At 46.9% G+C, this 16095-nt stretch overlaps 1 protein-coding gene across 4 annotated transcripts in view; it reads left to right on the top strand.

Moving 5' to 3' along the window:
• PDGFRA (platelet derived growth factor receptor alpha) overlaps nucleotides 1–16095 on the top strand; it is a 70969-nt gene that overhangs the window by 2156 nt on the left and 52718 nt on the right. The window contains exon 1 of one of the 4 annotated variants that reach the window (XM_024356153.3): nucleotides 1798–2141. The exons of 2 other annotated variants lie outside the window; for them this stretch is intronic. Coding sequence is in view for 1 of the 2 variants with exons in the window: in XM_016951726.4 (XP_016807215.1) it covers nucleotides 3187–3213 (27 nt within the window). In the remaining variant the exon portion in view is untranslated. Of the gene's footprint in view, nucleotides 1–1797; nucleotides 2142–2486; nucleotides 3214–16095 lie in introns of those variants that run through there. One more of the 4 variants, XM_016951726.4, reaches the window with a different exon arrangement.

The following is a 16095-nucleotide window of genomic DNA, read 5'->3' as shown; positions in this document are numbered from 1 at the left end:
CGAGGCCAAATTGCTCAATGTTTTGGACCGACTCGCCTCGCCGCGGTCGCTCCTGACAAGAACTAGACAGATTTTTGGAGCAGGGAGCATCCAGGGCAAACGCACGACAGTCCTCCGCAGTGCATCTCACCGGACAAACATCCCCGGAGCCACAGGAGGGGAGGAAGGGGCTCTCCGGGCGTGCGCACCTCCCCAGCCGCCGCGCTGTCCCATCCCCGACCCCTAATCTGGTCAACCTGGACCCCGGCACTGCTGAATTGCATCCCCCTCCCTCTTCTCCCTTTCTCCTCGGCCTCCTCCTTTCCAAAACCCTCACGATGAGGAGGCCCTGCCTCGACTCCCCGACAGGCGCAAGGCCGACCAGCCTCGCTTTGATGCCCTGGTCAGGCCCTGCTTCGGAGCTTGCAGTTTTGGGTTGACCCAAGTGCAGCTGGACCTCGTTCACAAGAGTGAGGGGACGCCAAGAATGAACCCGTCGTTAGCCCCCGGTGCCCTGGCTCTTGTTTAAATCCTTAGATCGAGAAGGACTTGAAGGAGATCCCAGGCTCCCAGCTCTCCGCCCCTGGGCCAGTTTCCTCTCGGGACGCGGACTGAGGAGGGATGCAGGGGGAGGGGCATTGGGCCGGGCTTTCCAGCTGCAAACACGTCTGGCGCCGAGGCGGGCCCATTTTGTGCCTCCTGGGGACGGACCGTGGGCGGCGCGCAGCGGCGGGACGCGTTTTGGGGACGTGGTGGCCAGCGCCTTCCTGCAGACCCCACAGGGAAGGACTCCCTTTGACCTCCGGGGAGCTGCGACCAGGTTATACGTTGCTGGTGGAAAAGTGACAATTCTAGGAAAAGAGCTAAAAGCCGGATCGGTGACCGAAAGGTGTGGGTCTCAGGATTCCCCGGGTCTAACTCGCCGGGTCCAACCGCAGCATCAGCCTTGGGGCGGCAGATAATCTTTCGGTCTCGCCTGGGGCGCAAGATGCAGGATCGGGGGCAAATGGCTTCTCCCAACTTCCCCCTAATTCGGGTTCTGCCAGATGGTTGTCGTTTGCTGAAGTGGCTCGGCGGCATTTCCTTTTGTTTTAAACTGATCAATGAGCGAACCTGGGATGGGCTGAAAAAGTAGATTGTAGGAGGGAATAATGGGAAACCCGACTTGGGGCGCCTCCTTCCCTGCCTCCTACTGCAGTTTCTCGGCCCCCGCGAAAGGGGAGCGACAAGCGCGGGTGGCCGCGGACTCTTGAGGGGGCAGAGGCGGCTATGGCGCGTGTCGGGCAAGGTGGCACCAGAAGGCACTTTTGTGTGTGTGTGTGACAAGAGTCTCGCTCTGTCGCCCAGGCTGAAGTGCAGTGGTGCGATCTCGGCTCACTGCAACCTCTGCCTCCCAGGTTCAAGCGATTCTCCTGCCTCAGCCTCCCGAGTAACTGGGATTACAGGTGCCCGCCACCACGCCAGGCTAATTTTTGTATTTTTAGTAGAGACGGGGTTTCACCATGTTGGCCATGCTGGTCTCGAACTCCTGACCTCAGGTGATCCGCCCACCTCGGCCTCCCAAAGTGCTGGGATTTACAGGCGTAAGCCACCGCGCCCGGCCAGGAACCGTTCTTAAATGCCGAGAGGGCGCATGCTAGCTCTCCCCAGCATTCCCGGTGAGCCGCTACCCACGGCCGTGCGGCTCTCGTGCCCATAGGAGGCGCTGGCTAGCGCCTGTAACCCTAAACCCCTCGGCCCCTTTCCCCCCATCCGCCCGGACTCTCTTCCCGCTCTCCCCCCTCTCTCCACACCCCGCCCGGCCCCCTCTCGGGTCTCAGTTCAAAACAATGCAAACGCAGAGCGTCGTGCCTGGGGCGCAGCGGCCTCTGCAGCTCTGAGGTTCAGAGCGCGGCGCGCAGGGGCTCAGGGGCGCAGGTCCCCGGAGCGGCTGGGCATCGCCACCAACCCCGGGACAACCGAGCCGCCGAGGACTTGGTGGAGGTGGGAGGGAGAGCGGACCGCGCAGTGTTCCTCTGGGTCCCGGGGTCAGAAACCGGACAGTGGCGGGGGCTGGACCGTCCGAGCGCAGAGCCTCCCGGGCGAAGTCTGCGCGCAGCACTCCCGGCTGCGCTGTCGGGGACCAGGAGCCTGGGCTGCGGGCGAGCTAGCTGGCGAGCCGGGTAAGATTCGCGGGGCTGTCGCGCCCTCTAGTGGGCTCCGGGGACGCATCCCGCTTTCCCCAGCCCCGGGCGGTCGGCGCCGCTATCTCAGTGGAGCGCAGCGCTGGAACCCCGGGGGCCCGGAGCGGAGGCTAATCTGGGTCACCTTTCCCCTCCTCCGGGCAGCCAGTGGACGCCTCGCAGGCTCTGTGTGGGCCCGGGAGGCGCCGGGTGGACGAGCGGGGGCCGAGGTCTCTGGGTTTGGATTGAGAATGGGACGTCCTTGTAATTCAATGTGGGAGAAGCAGGGGAGTGTGGAGGAGGACGGGTCCCGTGCGTTCTTGGGGGGCAGGCGCCGTCTTCTGCGTTCCAGCCCCTCGCCAGCTCCCTTGCCCCGCGGGCGGCCTGTTGCTGTTTGTTTTACGACCCTGCGTTATTGTGCAACGGGAACAGTCGTTTCCAATCAGCTGCGCGGCCGTCGCGGCCCTCTCCAGGCTGGTTTATGGGGGCGGCGGTGGCGCGCGGACAGATAGGACAGCGCGGCCCGGGAACGGCGTCGAGGTCCAGGCGGTCCCCCTGCCCCGAGGGGGCGGAAATGCTGAGGTGGCGAGAGCGTGGGTTCCACAGAACCCTAGTAGCGAGTCCGGCTGAGCCTCTGCGGCCTAGCCCAGCAGCGTCGTCTTCCCGGCTCCGAAGACGTCTTCCCGAAGCCCCGCTGCCCCGGCGCACCAGCTCCCGGTGATGGGGATGATGATGGGGATGATGGGGATGATGATGGGGATGATGGGGAGATGTCCCCGAATTCTCGTGGGGTCCCGAGGAGATTTAGCCATTTTCAACATCAGTTTTCCTATTTCTGCTTAAACCCCGCGGGCTTTCAACTGAGGTCACCACGAAAGCTAAAAGTACAACCTAAGGAAGGAAGAGACTGGAAATTAACATTTGGGGTAGTGGAGCTCAGAATTCCTCGCAGCGGCGTCTGTGTCGCAACCCGTGGACGCACGTCCTTGGACCAACACTGCCATCTGCTGGCCACTCGCAAGAACTACTGCGACCCGCTGTGAGAATGGGCTTCGCGGAGACCATTAGGAAGGTGCTTTTTTTTTTTTTTTTTTTTTATTTTTTTTTTTTATTTTTTGCTCAGTAGGACCGTAATAGGTGACTGATTTTCTTTTGCTGTGAGGCTACAAGAATCGCTGGAAGACAACATTTTTATTTCGTGGAAATTTGTGTTGTGTTTCGCCTTGGTTGTTAATGCTTTGCATTTACATAGTGAACATCTTATTATCAGAGCTGGCCTGTGAGGAGGGTAGTGGGGGGCATTGATGTTCCCGTTTCTGAGTGAGGAGACCTATGTCGGGGCCTTGGTGACCTCAAGCCGAATGCTCAAACTGCTACTGCTACTCTTAAGGTTGTGCCATTAGGAGTCACACCCGTTTGGTGATATTCAAAAGGATATGTCATTTTATTCTCCCGTGGTTAAATATATGGTGAGAGGAGAGCAGGCATGTTTATGAGCCCAGATTGTCCCATAAAACGCTCCTGTGTAAAAACACTCCAGCCCCCTCCCATTACTGGAATGTCTGATGGAGCTCCGGGAGATCAAAACAACAAAACAGGCTCTGGTAGGGTGCAGAGGTCCTGGTAAACACACCCTCTGCTGGAAAACAGGGAGAAGTTTCCACCAGTGTAGACCTGCACTTGGGTTGCCTGGGCTGAAGTTAGGAGACTGCGTAGAAAAAGGAAGATGTGTAATTTTCACAGTTAGAATTAACTTAGGAGAGCTGAAATTAACTGAGCCTCGGAAATCTGAATCTTGAAGTCACCAGTGGCTTTTGGGGCTGTGAGAGAGTCTCCTGTGGTCTTTAATCATGTGAGGGTGGGGTGAAATTCAATATTCAGTGGTTCTGCAACGGGATGCACTGTGCAATTGGTGATTGAGAAGCCAACTCTCTGGCTTTAGGAGAAGAATGTCTTGCTGTTAGTCCTTCTGGAAATAGAGCCTTGCATTGCCTGCTGTCTGTTTACACTAGCTTTGCACATTGCCTTTGGTTATAGAGTCATGTCCAATGGCTCTTTACTTCTGTTTGCAGGGCAGGAGATGGCACCCTGTTAAAGAGAAAGGATAGTAGCTGCAAAATCATTTGTTTCTCTGTTTCTGTGACTGTATATATTGGCTCATCTTTGAATGGTCTTTATAGCCACACCAGGCTGGAGGTAACAGGGTCATGGGAGTGGACTGCTGGTGTGGGCTGAATCAGAGTTCAGATCCATGTCTCCAGGAGGTAGGAGGTGCAGGGCAAGTCATGTGGCTTCTGGGGCATCCCTCACTTTCTTAGTTAAGGAGAAGTTGAAGGAGCCGATCTAAAATACCTTGGGAGTCTGCAGAAAAAGTCGTGAAAATCAAAGCACTTTCAATTAAACTATATAATTTAGTCCTTACAAGAATGCCACAGGGCAAGCAACCAGTCAGGCCTTGCTAGTCGTGCTTCCTAGAAGAAAAGACTGAGGTTCAGAGAGTTGGACAGAGTGTCAGATTTGGGATCAGTGGCTAGTCCAATGTGATTTCCATCCTTTCTTCTGAGAGAAAGCATAAGAAGGCCAAGAGGATGGCGGAAAAGCACAAGTCACCTGCCTGAGAGTCAACAGGGCAGGGGGTCTCTTTCTCAGTTTGTTTCTCTAAGTTACGGCAAATGTTTTTTGAGCTGTGATTATTGAGAATGGGGGCTGAAGTTCAACATGTAGTTGGCATGAGGGAAGTAATTATAATTGAAGAAAAGATGTGGGTGAAATCTATTGTTCTTCCCTGCAAAGGGGATTGTTCTCACGGATTCTTATGGTGCCATGTTTCTCAGAATTTGTAGCTTCAGTTACTTATATTTGCACACCTGACTTTAGATGAGCTCCAGAATAGCAGTTACTAATTAAGGATGAGCATTTAGAGTAGATAAAAGTGGCAGGAACAGCAAGACTCACTCCCAGAGAGCCTCACTACAGGTCTAATAGGTGAGGAAATTCCCCATGTTTCCCATTTTTCTTCATTACCTCCCTGTGGGGCAAGCACTGCCATTATGCATGAGTAAACTGTCTGAGTTATAGATAAGTAATGACATGAAACTTCACAAACACGCTGAGCACAGTGGCTCACGCCTGTAATCCCAGCACTTTGGGAAGCTGACGCGGGTGAATCACGAGGTCAGGAGTTCAAGATCAGCCTGGCCAACATGGTGAAACCCTGTCTGTACTAAAAATACAAGAAATTAGCTGGCCATGATGGTGGGCACCTGTAATACCAGCTACTTGGGAGGCTGAGACAGGAGAATCGCTTGAACTTGGGAGGCAGAGGTTGCAATGAGCTGAGATCATGCCACTGCACTTCAGCCCAGGCGGCAGTGCAAGACTCCATCTAAAAAAAGAAAAAGAAAGAAAGAAAAAAAGAAACTTCACAAACAGGCCTGATTTCTACCCAGGGAACCACTGTTATCAGAGATGGGAGTTTGGAATCTTAAGCAACAAACACATGTTTATTCTCTTCTCTCCTGATGGCTTGCTCAAAGGGCTGTTTCCATTGCCCACTTTTTTTTTGAGACGGAATCTTGCTCTGTCACCCAGGCTGGAGTGCAGTGGCGAGATCCTGGCTCACTGCAACCTCTGCCTACTGGGTTGAAGCCATTCTCCTGCCTCAGCCTCCCGAGTAGCTGGGATTATAGGTACCTGCCGCCATGCCTGGCTAATTTTTTGTATTTTTAGTAGAGATGGGGTTTCATCATGTCGGCCAGGATGGTCTTGAACTCCTGACCTCAAGTGATCTGCCCACCTCAGCCTTCCAAAGTGTTGGGATTACAGACGTAAGCCACCACGCCCGGCCTCATTGGCCACTTTATATGTCAGTAAATAATCTTTCCTGGCAGAGGGTCCACTGTATCTGGAGGCACTGAAGGAAATCTGGGAGTGTCTGGCCAGGGCAAAGCACTGCTTAGAGCTTGCACAGGAAAAGCAGTGAGCCCTTCTTTTAAGCTGGAGAATGCTTTAAAGATGCATCTTTGGCAAGTCTTGCCAAAGAAATATGGGATCTAAATGTGATAAAACCAAAGACATCAAGCTGGCTCTGGAGGCCTTCTTTGAAGTTTGCTGAGTGGATTGTCAGTGGGAGGCTGATATTTATATGTACAAACACACAAGCATTACTGCTAATTGTGGTAAATCAGTCTGGCCAGCCTGGCTCTGGGGCCCACTGTGCCTGCCACCGCAGCAGTGTGGAAGCCTTGCATCCCAGGCACATGTCAGGATCCTCGGAGGCCATCAGCCAGCCAGCATTGTGTGAATTGCATTTGGGTTCACAGCACTGTAATTGTGTTTCTCCTGCTGTGGTGAGCAAAGGAGGAAAATGGAAGGAGGAGGTGTAATTTGCCCTAGGAAATAGTCAGGCAGGTGGCACACAGGGGTGGGATATGGCTAAAACACTGACCTTCCCTTGAGAGAGACCATATGGTGAAGTGGAGAGGGCATGGCATTTGTATCACACGACCTTGTGTTCGAATCCTGGCTCTGTCACTGGCTGTGTGACTTTGGGTCATTTGCAAAACCTCTCTGAGCCTCAACTGCCACTTCTTAAAATCAGCTCTAAGTAATCACAGGGTTATTCTTCACAAACACAGCATGCACATGCAAACTTTGGCTTAGTAAATAATGGTTTCTCCTTCTCTTACTTTGTTTTCTACGTACCCCACTCCCCTTCCTGTAAGGAGCCTTCCACCGTTTTCTCTGTGTTCTCTTCCTCTCCCATTTTCCTGGTAGCATTCAATAAAACAGAAATCTGATTTCTGCAAAGTAGGCCACCTTACGGTAGAAATACATGATTAGGCCCCACCAAAAACTTTGTTTAGGCTATTATCTTCTGGATCCTAGATCCCCTCCAACCAAACCAAACCCAACTAGGGCTAAACACAGCAATATATGAATACATTGAATTTCTCTCTCACTCTTTCTTTTTTTAAACCAGTTTACTCAGGAATCACATGCACACATATTTTAGCTTCCAAAGTCAATGATGGAACAAATCGTGTCCCATTAGGCTCGCTCCATTGTATGAGTTAGCGTCAGAGGAGTTCATACCAGAGTGACTTCATCTTGAATAGGGCCTAGGTAAGAAGAGGATGAGACCTGCTGGGCTGCATTCCCAGGAGGTTACACATTTGTAGTCACAGGAGAGAAAGGAGTTGGTATAGGAGTTGATAGATACAGGTCATAAAGACCCCAGTGATAAAACAGGTTGCAGGCCAGGTTTGGTGGCTTATTCCTGTAATCATAGTACTTTGGGAGGCCAAGGCAGGAAGATTGCTTGAGCCCAGGATTTCAAGATGAGCCTGGACAACATAGTGAGACCTTGTCTCCACAAACAATAATTTTAAAAACATGAGCTGGGCATGATGGTGCAGGCCTATAGTCCCAGCTACTGGTCTGAGGGGCAGTTGGGTGGCAGGCTGAGATGGGAGGATGGAGGCTGCAGTGAGCTGAGATCAGGCCACTGCACTCCAGCCTGGATGACGGAATAAGACCCTGTCTCAAAAATAGATAAATAAGCAAATAAATGAGCCAGCAAAACCAGGATGCAGTGAAGAAGCTGGCCAAAACCCACCAAAACGAAGATGGTGATGAAAGTGACCTCTGGTCATCCCTACTGCTTATTACACACTAATTATAATGCATTAGCATGTTAAAAGACACTCCCACCAGTGCCATGGCAGTTTACAAATGCCATAGCAATGACCAGAGATACTCTATATGGTCTAAAAAGGGGAGGAACCCTCAGTCCTGGGAATTACCTGTCCCTTTCAGGGAAAACTCATGAATCTTCTACCGCTTGTTGAGCATATAATCAAGAAATAACTATAGGTATACTCACTCAAGCAGCCATGCAGTTGCTGTGCCCATGGAGTAGCCACTCTTTTATTCTTTTACTTTCTTAATATATTTGCTGTCATTTTACTCTTTTGGCTTGTTCTTGAATTCCTTCCTGCATGAAGTCAAGAACCTTTGTGACCTCCCAGGCCGAACCCCAATTTTGAGGTTCACCCTATGACATCTTTTCTGTGTCCAATCACCCTATGACATCACCCTATGACCAATGAAGGGACAATGGTAACCTCCCGTTGACTTTAAATTAGAACTGATTGGCACTGTTTGGGCTTCACCAGTGGGTGAGTCTCTCCTTGCCCAGATTCAACTTGCTAACATTTTTTTCCCTTCAATTTTGGCTCCTTTGTCCTTTCTAATGTTCTTTATTTTGGACAGATGGGAAAGTGGCTGTGAGGCCTCTGGCTTAGCAGCCTGATAGCAGCCTCCTGTTGTCTGGGTGCCCCAGATGGGAGCACGCCTGGCTGGCCACATCTTTTGCAACCCACCTTGTCATCCCTTCTCTGGGACCTTTTCTCTTTAGTTTCTTTTTTTAAAATTTTTTAAAGTATTTATTTATTTATTATTTATTTTTAGAGATAGCATCTCGCTGTGTTGCCCAGGCTGGAGTGCAGTGGCATAATCATGGCTCACTGAAGCCTGGACCTCACTGGCTCAAGTGATCCTTCCACCTCAGCCTCCTGAGTAGCTGGGACTATAGGCATGCACCACCACGCCTGGCTAAATTTTGTATTTTTTTTGTAGAGACGGGGTTTTGCCATGCTGCCTAGACTGGTCTTGAACTCCTGGGCTCAAACGATCTGCCTGCCTCAGCTTCCCAAAGTACTGGGATTATAGGCGTGAGCCACTGCACCTGGCCTCTCTTTAGTTTTTAATGACTGGCTGTTTGACTTCTCTGCTCTTCAGGCTGAAATTCTTATTTCATGTTTGTAGTCTTTGCCTTGGCTATTTGGCAACTGTTTAAGGCAAGATACTTGGTTTTGAGAGTTCTCCCATTGTGTTGACCCTGGGACACCAGGGTCATTGTTCTGTAGCTCCAATTATGTTAGGTCTCATGCTTTTGGGTTTCACTATTGGCCACCCTCCAGATGCTCTGGGGTTTTTGGCATTTGGTGTGGGGACCCTTGTTAGCTGATACTCTGGGTTTTTCGGCATTTGGATGCTCCAGGGTGTTTGGCACTGACATTCCCCTCTAGCATTGTGGGTTAGAGTCCCACCCAGGGGAAATCTTGGTCTTGCCTTTCCTTGTTTTCTACTCTAAAGTTATCATTTTCTGTAAAAACATTTTCTTTTCTTATTGTCACTTTGTTTAATGCTTTGCTCCAGGAGGTGGGAATTTGCAGGGGAAAATAATTGGGCTCTCCCTATACTTAGAAAAACTTCTGTGTCTAGTAGAGATCCTTGTTAGACAAAGGGACAGTGGTGAGTCCCAGAGAACTCGTCACTAGGGTGCCTTTTAGGCAATTGGAGCAAATTCAAATTAGCAAACTAAGTTTGGCCATTTGGATAAGTCCCAATTTTGTCAGGGAAATAATTTGGGTCCAGCTATCTTTTATAAAATAGTGCGTTTGCGTTCCTACATTATGGCTAGACCTCAAAGATAAAAGCTATTGGATCTTTGTTTATGTGTGTGTATAAATGTCTAGATGTGTTTATGTGTATGTACATTTATTATGTTATATATTTTGTCTACAGGGTACCAAATTGGCTTATAAATAAAAGAGTGCTCATAAAAAGAGTAAATAAGTCCAAGCATTTCTCAAGCTCATGTAACTTAAGTTTACTAAAATTTAGAGTTACTAAAAATTCATATATAACTCTGTATAAATGTGCCAAAGAAGATATGCTCTTAGTGAAAATAAATTCTTTTTGGCCAATTCAGATGTCATTTATATGTGGGGTTTAAAATATGAATTTCGAAAGAAAATAAAAACAAGTAGAAAGAAATAAAAAACAATAAGCAGTGGAGAGAGATGTGAGGAAAGTTATGAATATAAAGATGTATTTTTGGTAAGGAATGTTATAAAGAAATTTTATGAGAAAGGATCTTATATGATAAATTCTTGTCCTAAGGTAGAATGACTGATTGTTTAGAAAAGAAGGAAATATAGGACAAGTCAGAAAGTCCAAGCATGTTGTAGATGACTTATGTAAGTCACGATAAAGTTTATACAAGAGAATTTATTAAAATTTAGCTGTAATTAGCCATAACTGAAAGGAAATTTATTTATTTATTTATTTATTTATTTATTTATTTATTATTTATTTTGAGAAGGAGTTTTGCTCTTGTTGCCCAGGCTGGAGTGCAATGGCATGATCTTGGTTCACTGCAACCTCTGCCTCCTGGGTTCAGGCATTTCTCCTGTCTCAGCCTCCTGAGTAGCTAGGATTACAGGCATGCACCACCACACCTGGCTAATTTTGTATTTTTAGTAGAGATGGGGTTTCATCATGTTGGTCAGGCTGGTCTCAAACTCCTGACCTCAGTTGATCCACCCACCTCGGCCTCCCAAGGTGCTGGGATTACAGGCATGAGCCATCTCATGCGCCCAGCCAGGAAATTTATTTATAACACTCTATCTAAATTTTGGTGCCCTATGTTAAAACAAGTTTTTCTTCAAGTATTGGTTTGCTTTCAGTAAGATTGCAAGAAATATTGACTTTTAATTCTAGAATCTGTTTCCTTTGAAGGCCTCTCAGATTTATATCTTTTCCTTTTCCCTTGAAAAGGTATAGCCTTTGCAAGTTCAAAACTGACTTCCCTAGACTCCTTTTAGGAAAAGCAATACAGTGCTTGTTTCAGGCTGTGGCTCAATAGCCAAGCCTTTGTTCTTTCATGGTGGTGGCCCGGGTTCAGTTCCTGGCTTAGAGAATGAGAGGTTTCCAGTTTGCTACTTCTGGGACTTTTGTCATTTATTTATTCTTTTTGTCTCCATCGACAGCTTCTGATTTTCTCACTTGAATTTTTTTTTCTGTGAGCTACCTTAAGGGTAATGCTGGATCTTGTAAAAATTGCTTGCCATCTCTTTGGAGATACCTCTTGTGTCCATGGTTAAGTTATAACCTTGGTTAAGGCCTGTTGGTTTCACTAGGGAAAATACCTTTAAAAAAAGGCTTAAAAGCCAGAGATGTTGGCTATTTGTCCTGGCTAGAGTCTGGTATTAAGGGATTTAAAAGGAGTTTTTAAAGGACCTCTATAGTTATAAGTCAGCTTAATTAAAAATGGATATTCCATATTCATATTTATATATATATACACACACATATATATGTATGTATGTGTATGTGTATATATATATATATATATATATATATATATTTAAAAGACCTGTATGATTTGTTCTTCTTGGAACTTATTTTTTTGAGAGAAAGTGTTTTGTGTGTTTGTTGTTTGTTTTTCTTCTCAGTGGACTGAATTATTTCTCCATTCTGTCTTTTTACCCCCTTTAATGCCCATATTAGAGGACCTAAGATAATTTCTGACAGTCTGGGACTCCTTGGGAGGAAACAGAAGGTGCCACAGACCTCGTTTTGGGAGAAACCTCTGTTTTCTTCATGGAACCCCAAGAACTGTAAGCAGACAGGTCTCCCTCAGAATCCAAGGCTCTGCTCTGTTTACGTCACATTACCTGACCTTTGTGACTTTTGGGGGCATCAGAAATTACTTTGCATTATGAGGGAACCTTTAGCATTGGTGTGTATTACCTAGGTAGGATGTGTGCTTTTAGGGATTGCAGTTGCTTCCATGAGTGGTTATTACTACAGACCAATACTTCTTTCTTCTCACATTTAAATGAAAAAAAAAGCATGCTCTTGGGCATCCACCTATGAATGGAGGGTGGGCTGATTTGCTTTAGGTTGGCCACCAGCCTTTGGGGAACATCCTTGCAGTGAAATGCTTGGTGAAAGCATTGCACTGTCTTATTGCATAGTGCATTTCTATGCACTTCTGTCTGATGTCCTAGGCTTAACACCTGCTACATAATTAAGATCACTTACTTATCAGGTTTTTAATCAAAATGAAATGTTGCTAAGAGTTAACATTGTAGCATATGTAATTGAGATTACTGGAGAAACAGTTTTACCTACAAGATATGTAAGGAAAGCAAAATGTATTTTTGGTAAAAGATTATAGGAAGGTGTGCCAGTATAGTTTTTTATTTTGCTTACTTTAGTGGGTTAAAGGATTGTTTTAAGTTTGATAGGAGAAAGCTGAAGCATGAGCAAGTTGTGGAAGGTATATGAAAGATGAACATTTTAAAAGAAATTCTGTGTGTAAACATTGGCTGAAGTTAAAGGGGGAGGCTGGAGCCAAGATGGCTGAATAGGAACAGCTCCGGTCTACAGCTCCCAGCATCAGCGACGCAGAAGATGGGTAATTTCTGCATTTCCATCTGAGGTACCAGGTTCCTATCACTAGGGAGTGCCAGACAGTGGGCGCAAGACAGTGGGTGCAGCGCACTGTGCACGAGCCGAAGCAGGGTGAGCCATTGCCTCACTCGGGAAGCGCAAGGAGTCAGGGAGTTCCCTTCCCTAGTCAAAGAAAGGGGTGACAGACGGCACCTGGAAAATCGGGTCACTCCCACCCCAATACTGCACTTTTCCGACAGGCTTAAAAAACGGCGCACCAGGAGATTATATCCTACACATGGCTCAGAGGGTCCTACGCCCATGGAGTCTCGCTGATTGCTAGCACAGCAGTCTGAGATCAAACTGCAAGGCAGCAGCGAGGCTGGGGGAGGGGTGCCCACCATTGCCCAGGCTTGCTTAGGTAAACAAAGCGGCCGGGAAGCTCAAACTGGGTGGAGCCCACCACAGCTCAAGGAGGCCTGCCTGCCTCTGTAGGCTCCACCTCTGGGGGCAGGGCACAGACAAACAAAAAGACAGCAGTAACCTCTGCAGACTTAAATGTCCCTGTCTGACAGCTTTGAAGAGAGCAGTGGTTCTCCCAGCACACAGCTGGAGATCTGAGAACGGGCAGACTGCCTCCTCAAGTGGGTCCCTGACCCCTGACCCCTGAGCAGCCTAACTGGAAGGCACCCCGTAGTAGGGGCAGACTGACACCTCACACAGCCGGGTACTCCTCTGAGACAAAACTTCCAGAGGAACGATCAGACAGCAGCATTTGCGGTTCACGAAAATCCGCTGGTCTGCCGCCACCGCTGCTGGTACCCAGGCAAACAGGGTCTGGAGTGGACCTCTAGCAAACTCCAACAGACCTGCAGCTGAGGGTCCTGTCTGTTAGAAGGAAAACTAACAAACAGAAAGGACATCCACACCAAAAACCCATCTGTACATCACCATCATCAAAGACCGAAAGTAGATAAAACCACAAAGATGGGGAAAAAACAGAGCGGAAAAACTGGAAACTCTAAAAAGCAGAGTGCCTCTCCTCCTCCAAAGGAACGCAGCTCCTCACCAGCAATGGAACAAAGCTAGACGGAGAATGACTTTGATGAGTTGAGAGAAGAAGGCTTCAGACGATCTAACTACTCCGAGCTACAGGAGGAAATTCAAACCAAAGGCAAAGAAGTTGAAAACTTTGAAAAAAATTTAGATGAATCTATAAGTAGAATAACCAATACAGAGAAGCGCTTAAAGGAGCTGATGGAGCTGAAAGCCAAGGCTCAAGAACTACGTGAAGAATGCAGAAGACTCAGGAGCTGATGCGATCAACTGGAAGAAAGGGTATCAGTGATGGAAGATGAAATGAATGAAATGAAACGAGAAGGGAAGTTTAAAGAAAAAAGAATGAAAAGAAACGAACAAAGCCTCCAAGAAATATGGGACTATGTGAAAAGACCAAATCTACATCTGATTGGTATACCTGAAAGTGACGGGGAGAATGGAACCAAGTTGGAAAACACTCTGCAGGATATTATCCAGGAGAACCTCCCCAGTGTAGCAAGGCAGGCCAACATTCAGATTCAGGAAATACAGAGAACGCCTCAAAGATACTCCTCGAGATGAGCAACTCCAAGACACATAATTGTCAGTTTCACCAAAGTTGAAGGAAAAAATGTTCAGGGCAGCCAGAGAGAAAGGTCAGGTTACCCACAAAGGGAAGCCCATCAGACTAACAGCGGATCTCTTGGCAGAAACTCTACAAGCCAGAAGAGAGTGGGGGCCAATATTCAACATTCTTAAAGAAAAGAATTTTCAATCCAGAATTTCATATCCAGCCAAACTAAGCTTCATAAGTGAAGGAGAAATAAAATACTTTATAGACAAGCAAATGCTGAGAGATTCTGTCACCACCAGGCCTGCCCTAAAAGAGCTCCTGAAGGAAGCACTAAACATGGAAAGGAACAAACGGTACCAGCCACTGCAAAATCATGCCAAATTGTAAAGACCATTGAGGCTAGGAAGAAACTGCATCAACTAACGAGCAAAATAAGCAGCTAACATCATACTGACAGGATCAAATTCACACATAACAATATTAACTTTAAATGTAAATGGACTAAATGCTCCAATCAAAAGACACAGACTGGCAAATTGGATAAAGAGTCAAGACCCATCAGTGTGCTGTATTCAGGAAACCCATCTCATGTGCAGAGACACACATAGGCTCAAAATAAAAGGATGGAGGAAGATCTACCAAGCAAATGGAAAACAAAAAAAGGCAGGGGCTGCAATCCTAGTCTCTGATAAAACAGACTTTAAACCAACAAAGATCAAAAGAGACAAGGCCATTACATAATGGTAAAGGGATCAATTCAACAAGAAAAGCTAACTATCCTAAATATATATGCACCCAACAATACAGGAGCACCCAGATTCATAAAGCAAGTCCTGAGTGACCTACAAAGAGACTTAGACTCCCACACAATAATAATGGGAGACTTTAACACCCCACTGTCAACATTAGACAGATCAATGAGACAGAAAGTTAACAAGGATACCCAGGAATTGAACTCAGCTCTGCACCAAGCGGACCTAATAGACATCTACAGAACTCTCCACCCCAAATCAACAGAATATACATTTTTTCAGCACCACACCACACCTATTCCAAAATTGACCACATAGTTGGAAGTAAAGCACTCCTCAGCAAATGTAAAATAACAGAAATTATAACAAACTGTCTCTCAGACCACAGTGCAATCAAACTAGAACTCAGGATTAAGAAACTCACTGAAAACTGCTCAACTACATGGAAACTGAACAACCTGCTCCTGAATGACTACTGGGTACATAACGAAATGAAGGCAGAAATAAAGATGTTCTTTGAAACCGACGAGAACAAAGACACAACATACCAGAATCTCTGGGACACATTCAAAGCAGTGTGTAGAGGGAAATTTATAGCACTAAATGCCCACCAGAGAAAGCAGGAAAGATCCAAAATTGACACCCTAACATCACAATTAAAAGAACTAGAAAAGCAAGAGCAAACACATTCAAAAGCTAGCAGAAGGCAAGAAATAACTAAAATCAGAGCAGAACTGAAGGAAATAGAGACACAAAAAACCCTTCAAAAAATTAATGAATCCAGGAGCTGGTTTTTTGAAAGGATCAACAAAATTGATAGACCGCTAGCAAGACTAATAAAGAAGAAAAGAGAGAAGAATCAAATAGACGCAAAAAAAAAAAAAAATGATAAAGGGGATATCACCACCAATCCCACAGAAATGCAAACTACCATCAGAGAATACCACAAACACCTCTACGCAAATAAACTAGAAAATCTAGAAGAAGTGGATAAATTCCTCAACACATACACCCTCCCAAGACTAAACCAGGAAGAAGTTGATTCTCTGAATAGACCAATAACAGGCTCTGAAATTGTGGCAATAATCAGTAGCTTACCAACCAAAAAGAGTCCAGGACCAGATGGATTCACAGCCGAATTCTACCAGAGGTACAAGGAGGAACTGGTACCATTCCTTCTGAAACTATTCCAATCAATAGAAAAAGAGGGAATCCTCCCTAACTCATTTTATGAGGCCAGCATCATCCTGATACCAAAGCCGGGCAGAGACACAACCAAAAACGAGAATTTTAGACCAATATCCTTGGTGAACATTGATGCAAAAATCCTCAGTAAAATACTGGC

Source organism: Pan troglodytes, chromosome 3 (assembly GCF_028858775.2).
Source record: "Pan troglodytes isolate AG18354 chromosome 3, NHGRI_mPanTro3-v2.0_pri, whole genome shotgun sequence".
Taxonomy (NCBI): domain Eukaryota; kingdom Metazoa; phylum Chordata; class Mammalia; order Primates; family Hominidae; genus Pan; species Pan troglodytes.
The sequence above is the reverse complement of the archived record's forward strand: the minus strand, read 5'-3'. Positions and strand labels throughout refer to the sequence as shown.